At 40.8% G+C, this 7,500-nt stretch overlaps 1 protein-coding gene across 1 annotated transcript in view; it reads left to right on the forward strand.

The window, feature by feature from the left end:
* The window catches only part of LOC119584578 (phosphopantothenoylcysteine decarboxylase subunit SIS2-like), a 108,511-nt gene extending 101,755 nt beyond the window's left edge, over positions 1-6,756 (forward strand). The window contains exon 5 of the mRNA XM_037933266.1: positions 3,898-6,756. Coding sequence (XP_037789194.1) covers positions 3,898-4,047 — 150 coding nt within the window. The 3' untranslated portion in view covers positions 4,048-6,756. The remainder of the gene's footprint in view (positions 1-3,897) is intronic.
* The last annotated feature ends 744 nt before the right edge of the window (positions 6,757-7,500 follow it).

Consider the following 7,500-nt stretch of genomic DNA (forward strand, 5'->3'; position numbering starts at 1 on the left):
GGCTAACATGCCCTGTCTATATTGATTTTGCTTTTTTTTTCCAAACGCTTGCTCGTTCCCTGGCACCAGAAACCAAGGGGGGGCACGCTCATCCTGGGGGCACAGGCGTGTGGCGCGACAAGGTGTGAGCGGCACGGGATAAAGGAGCGTGGGGCAGTGTCATCATTGTGCCCACGGGCGGTTGCCTTTTCCCTCGTGCCAGGCCAAGGTAGACCCCGTTCCCCACTAACGGCCTCTCGGGGTGGGGGGGCAAGGCTTCAAACCTTTGGGCCAAGAGTATGGGCAATGGGAAAAAGAGAAACGATACTTCAGAAATAAAATTACAGCGTGAAATTTGACCCATTGGGGGGTTCAAGAACCCTCAAGGGTTCCAGACAATGGACCTCGATAAAAGTCCCTTTAAGTCGTTGACCCTGACCTGAACTTCGTGCTGGAGAGGACGAGTGGTTGCTTGGAAAGGGCGGGGACTCAGGCTGCACATTCAGCGCGAGAGGGGGCACAGGTCCTGGTGATTGCTCCCTTGGTGCCAAACCATGGCCAAGTGGCACGGGGGTCTGCGAAACTTTTGACCTGTTTGCCCGAGCTTGGATGTCTAAAGGGCCCTTGTGTTCGTCCAGCTTGAACACGCTAGACTCCTCACCCTTTTACTAGAAGATACAGTATTCTAAAGTAAGGCCTAGGGGGTATATTTCTTGAAAGTCAGTTTTCAGGGGGGGGTAAGTTTTAAAATTTTATCATATAGCACAAATCAATTGCATAGAGAAATAGAACAATCAACACAGCCATAACATGAACAGACATAAGCATAGCATAGACATAGAAAGGAACACAGACACAACACAATACAAACATCTAAGACAAAAACAAAGACACAAGCAAAATAGATTAAGCTATAGGGACAAAAGACATGATATAAAACAGAATGATAAAACAAAAACAGACATAAACCCCAATGCAAAATAGAAAAAAACACATATAAAGGGAAGAGAAAAAAATTTTCTTAAAAAAAATTAAGAAGAAAAAGCATTAGTAGGAAAACAAAACCTGTGTGGAAAACTCTCCCGAGTTTAAATTTTTTAGCCCCCCCAATCCCTTGCCGTTTTGCGGGGGGGGGTTTTGGGGGCGGAGACGGGGGGCCCCAAAATGGGGAACCCCAACCCTTTGGGGTCAGCCCTCGACTCAACTAATTTTGCATGGCTTTACTTTCCCTTCCCCTTTAGTTTCTGCCCTTTCCCCAAAAAAATTTGCTTCCACCCCGGTGTGAGGCCGTGCTGAAAAGGGTGAAAGGCTGTTTTTTGCCAGCCCAACGGCCGAGGGGCCATGGGACGGACCCCCGATTTTTTCTAGCCTTAACCCCCCAAGGGGGCCCCGAGGGGGGAGTTTTATCCCCCCCAAACCCGGCTTACCATGGCCAGTAATGAAAAATCTCCTTTTTAGGGGCAATGAGGGTTTTTCCCTTTATAAAACCCCCAAAATTTTAAAACCCCCCCCGATTCCCCGACCCCGGGCTCCCTTTGACAGGCCCCGAAAACTGCAAAAACTACCCCCTCATCAATGTAAGTACAGTACCCAAAAACAAATTTAAGGAACATTTCCACTCTCCCAGCACGCTCATTCATCCCTCTACCCCCACAACTCCAACATCAACCACCCATCCTCCCTTATTAATACCTACAGCCTTAATGCCCAACCTCCCCCATAACACTACTCCTCAACCACTACTCCATAGTCACTGCACCCGCCTTCGACTTAACCACTTATCACTACAAACATATATTGATACCTTCAGCGCAGCCAAAGTGAACGATTTTCGTGATCCTCCACAGCTCCCACTCTGACAACACCCTTCTCTTCCAAACAATGGTATCCCCCCCTCCCCCAAAACAAGTAGGTAAAGTCTCTTTCGTAGCCGACCGACCGCTCCCGTCTGTCACAGTAACATCCGAAAACCAAGCTATAGCATTAACAAAACTAACAGACTATATGGTAACCCATCCTGCAGCACCCATCCAACCATCAATACTTGCACGGAAACAGGTTCAATCTCCCCAGCAAATTGCCCATCTATGACAAAGATTGTCAGATTTGTGGAGAAAGACTACAGCCTGTCTCACCGGACTATGAATGCAACGTCAGTACAATGCTACTCCATTCCCCCCAGAGAATCGAAAGAAACCCACAACATAGCAAAATTACCTTCCGTGACCATGACCTTCCCTTAACGTCTTATATAGGAGGAGAATCCCTCCTGTCGTCCATACCAACCTCCCCACGTCAGGCCAAATTGTTGGCGTCTAGGACACCCAGCAACATTCCGTTCAACAGCCAGATGCCCACTATGTGCCCAACCTGGCCATACCCGATCTAAAATGCCCTGCTACCAATCAAGCAAGGTGCCAAACTGGGCGGCCCCCATAATGTATTTTATAGGGGCGTCCACCTACACAATTTGAGTCTTGAGGTAGCAACTCTCAGATTCAAACTGGACTCACACTACGTGAAAGCAGACAAGAAGGCACGTCGACGTCGGTTTCTCGCTATTACTCCTTACTCAGTAATACTGCTCATTCTACCAAGTCTCTTCAACCCACCCCCATACATCTAAACCCTTTCTACCTCCTGACCTTCCCAGTCAAACTCTTTTTGCATCCTAACCAGACACTCCAATCTCTACTAAGATATCTCAATCACCACCACAACCCCAACACCTTCCCCTCTCCCTCCTCGCCTACCCGTACAGACAGAACAAAGTTCACCCCTCTTCCCCTAGCACACAATTCACCTCCACCTTCCCTACTCCTTGTGCTTGAGGACACAGTACTCTCTTCCCCCCTCACAAGAAAATCCTATATCCCAAAACGCCCTAAACCCAACTCGAAGAAGAAACCATTGAAAATATTCAGAATACCTAATGTGAAACTGACAATCAACCTACAATTCTTACAACTCCTGCTACTTTCACAATCCAAGTAACTGCTGATATCCATCCTCCTCCTAACAGAATCCCCACTACACCAATTCTCTACCCCCTCCCAACACAGCCCACCCCCCCGACCCCAACCCCACCCACATTATCCCTCCCATCATCCCCTCTATCACTTCACTCCTCCTTGGATCACACATGAATCCCTTATGTCACAAGTATCCCCTTCCTCAGACCCTCATCTCCAATACCCCTCCTAGTTAGAACACCAACGCACACACCTCTCCAATCTCAGGACCTCTCGTCCTTTCCCACCTTCTAGCTGCTTCCACCCTCAAAATCAGTAAAGTAAATATTCCTTCATGGAATATTCGCGGTTTCGCTTCCCACGGACCTTAGTCCATCTATATCTGCATTCAAGATACCTTTTTCTAAACACATCCTCCAATACCAATCCCCAATGTCTCATTCCCCACATCCCTTTATGTCTCATCCATACTTTCAATCAGAAAACACCTTATGCACACCTCCTTTTAAACCAATGTCCCTTGCACAGTTATCCGTATCTTCCTTGTTCCTTTGTAATGTTTCCCCTTGCAATCCCACACATCCTAATTATCGTGCCCCGTTTTGAAACAACCCGTACCTCTGCTTTCCCCACCTATCCTCCTTCACCGACTCCAAAACCTATCAGACATCCTTCAGAATCCAACACTTTCTTGCTTCAACAACCTACCCTCAAACGTATACATATCCTCATCTAATCTAACTCCTTACCACACCCGACCCTACCTTCCACTCACGAATTCTTTGCCACGCTTAGACAACTAATCACTACTCAACCACCTCCCAAATATTAACTATTAGTGCTATATGACCTTAGCATGTCTAGCACAGTTTCTTGCTTTTAACCATTAACCATTAACCATTAAAATTTTGAGGCCTTCCTTTCTTCGTCTCTTTTTTCACACCAGGAATTGGGCTACATAGAAGTGTGCGTGATAAGCAAACGGCTGGCATGTGGGGACGTTGGCCTGGGGGCCATGGCAGAAGTGGACAACATTGTAGATGCGGTGATGCAGGAGCTGCCAGGCGAGCACCGGGTGTCGCACGGCCCTTTCTAATCTTAGGGAAACGCCTTATTCCTCGACTTAGAAGAATTTTCCTCATAGCGAGCATGGGTAGCTGTGCATTAGTAAAGTAGAACTAGTTTTTTGGGTGAAATTATTGACATAGATGGGTCCATTTACTGTGCAAAATGTATATATACAACAGTGGATAGACAAACAGATGGACTGTGAAGTCTATACTATTTGAGATGGGCATTAATTTAAAAAGGATGTTATACCAGGAAGCTTTGAAATAAAAATGATCATGAATGAAAAAACATTAACCCGAAATCCTTTATGTTAAAAATAAAAAGTGAAGTCAAGAAAATCAGAGACATATAAAGCCTGAGAAAGGTTATTAAGGGAAAGTTTATTTTTGAGTCATTGTTTTCAGATTAAAGTTGTTTTAATTCACGGGGATAGGGATGACTAATGTGTGATTATGTGTTTGTTTTCCTAAAGTAGCTGTGTAAATTTGCAGAATAAAGAAGATATGAAGTAAAAAGAGCATTTTGAAGAGTATTGATTAAAATCAAGGTAGATAGATTATTGATATAACTTACTAGCTCTACACAAGGTTTCACAAAATAATCGTCAACTTCAGAAGAGTCAAGACTAGAAAAGTATCACTTCTTATGTGACTTAACATTATCACATGAATACACTTCCCTCCCACTCAATAGATTGCTTTTCATTTTGCTCAGAGGCAGAAGTTATACATCAAATACATCTAAGTTGATATCAGAACTTTCTTTACATTAGATGCTGTCCATCATGCCAACTTTTCACTGATTTGTTGTAAATGTAAATATAGATACAGACGAGAATAATATAATGATGATTCCAGAGCTGGTTGCTGTAGAAAAAAATGCACCAAAACTTTTTTTTTTAGACTGAAAATCTAGTTCTTCTTTCATTAAAGGAGCTTTCTTAGATAGTTTAAACAGATTTAGGGATTCATTAGGATGTAGAGATAGTGGCTATACTAGTCCTAGTGATGAGTTCTGTGGTGATATATAATTTTCTAGTGTTACTTAAGGAGTCTTTGGTAGTGGTGGGTTCCTTTTGAGATATATCCAGAAAGTATGTTGATATATTTGAGTTCATCTTATCTTTGATTTATCTTTCTCTTGGTGTCATATATTATATTTGTGAATATTAATGTATATAAAGTATTGGTGAACATTTGTAAGAAAAGAGACAAACAAAACATTTTGATAATACTATATACTATTAATGACTTGTGTATTTACCTGACTCTTCCATCAGGCTAGCAGAAGCTTGTATTTTTGAAGAGAAAAGAAAGCATGAAGTTGTTTTGTGAAAGTCTGTTTGGAATCTGCCATTCGTATGCAGTGGCTGGATATTCCTTGATTGGAAATGCCATATATTTCGTGAAGTATTCTGAAAGAGTGCTAAAGGTTGAAAAGAGGTATAGAATTAAGATTTTTTTCTGATTATTTATTTGTTACAAAATATGCAGTTGAAAGAAATGTTAATTAGTGAAATTATGTATCATGCAATCTCTATTGGCTGCTATGTGATTTTTTTTTCTTGATTAGATTTATAGTGTGATCAAAATGTTATGAAAGGAAGATACATTCTCAGGACCCAACTGAGATTATGTTAAGGAAATAATATTAGGTGTGTGACTTTGGTTATAGCCAATTTGAAAGTCTTCCTCAGTCCTGAAAAAAAGAGAGAGAGAGAAAAAAAAAATACAATGAGAGCTATCATTAATTGGGAAATTATGTGACACCCAAATCATGATTCTTAGTTTTCATTCTGTTTATAAATTTGTTTTGCTTGTCTTGCCAAAGAGACTATGGATGGTAAATTTACTAAGGATGCACATTGCAAGGGTTACTTTAACTGTAAAGTAACTGTGCACAAGGAGAACCATAGATACTGCAGTCTTGAAGATCAGTTTGTTTTCTTTCATTATTTGAAATTAGACTGATGTGAAAAGTAAATTCATATAAATGACAATTACTTATAACATAGATTATCTACTCTACATTTTATATATTGTTTGTTGTATGAGATTTCAGAGTTAAAGAGAAATGCATGAAGAAGGGAACTGTCTCACATATCACAAATTTCTTTCAAGAATGGGAAAGATAAAAAAAAATTGTTATTGCATCTAAGAGTTTTTATTTTGGCATAATACTTTGCATTTTGGTTGGTCACTGTACCTGGAAGTGGTAGGGATAATTACTGATCATTTTATCTACAAATGATATAAAAGTAGAGGAAGAAAGAGAGAAAGAAATACTAAGTGGAAAATGAAAGAAGGAATTGATCGATTATATTGACAGCAGAAAGGAATGGCAAGTGTGGAGGAGATGGATAATTTCTGACATGTTATTATCCAAAAGAAAAGAGGTTTGGTCTCAGGTGAAGATGAAACCTTGTATCTGAAAAGTGTGTCTGGTACTCTATTGCTCACTGATATTTTGTTGAAAGAAATATGTCAGGTAATATATATTGTTAAGTATGATTTTACTAGAGTGAAAACGCCTGTTGCTCTGTAAATAGGGTGGTTGTTTTGTTTGCTTAGTTTGGTTTAGTGTATTTCATTGATTAGTCAAGAGAAAAAAAATGTTGGCGATCCTGTAGCATTGCCATTACATGATGGAGCTTAGTGAAGAAAACACGGCTGGAATAATCTTCCACTAGTTTATGTAATCTTGGCTAGAAATTGAATAAAATGGTGCTTTTTAATGCTTCCTTATCATTGTGATGTATTGAATCTTGAAGAAAATGATAGGGAAATGAGGAAAAAGTGTACAGTCATCCCCAGCTGGGCATCTGTGATATGCATTGTTCAGTAGGCTGTTATGAGAATTGGACATTGTGCAAATGCCTTGTTGTAAAGCTGTTGAGATAATGTTGGAATCTTGAAATTTTATGATTATTTAAAGAAAATTAGAGGGAGATACACTGTGACTATGAAGAGATATGTTATTCAAGCTTGAGAAGCTGGATGCCACAGATAAATGTTAAGTGGGGATGACTGTATAATGTTTATGTGTTTGCACACTCAAATGTAAATGCACATGCACACATAAATGAACATAACTGCTTGATTAAGACCTTTAGTAGAGGAGCAACTGCCATTAACAAGATCTCTGATGTTTTCAAATGTATGTTTTGAAGCAAATCCTTTCCTTAATTTAGCAGTCAATGTTGCGGACTAAGGGAAGAGTTCTTGTGTCTCACTTACTTATAGAAGGCTAAAGGCTAAAGCAGAAAAGAAAACAGAATTTTCTAAACTCACTTCTCATTTCATCATGATGATAAACTTGAGCTCATGTTTGTCCCTTTTCCTCAGAAGGAGAAACTGACCTAAGATCTCCAAGCCGTTGGCCAAATTAAAGGCCAAGATGCACCCAGCATTCATAGAAAGGCACCAGTTTATTGATTATATTTTTGGGGATTAAATGGGGGTGGGCCAAGCATTTGAAG

This window comes from Penaeus monodon, chromosome 18 (assembly GCF_015228065.2).
Source record: "Penaeus monodon isolate SGIC_2016 chromosome 18, NSTDA_Pmon_1, whole genome shotgun sequence".
NCBI classification, from domain to species: Eukaryota; Metazoa; Arthropoda; class Malacostraca; order Decapoda; family Penaeidae; genus Penaeus; species Penaeus monodon.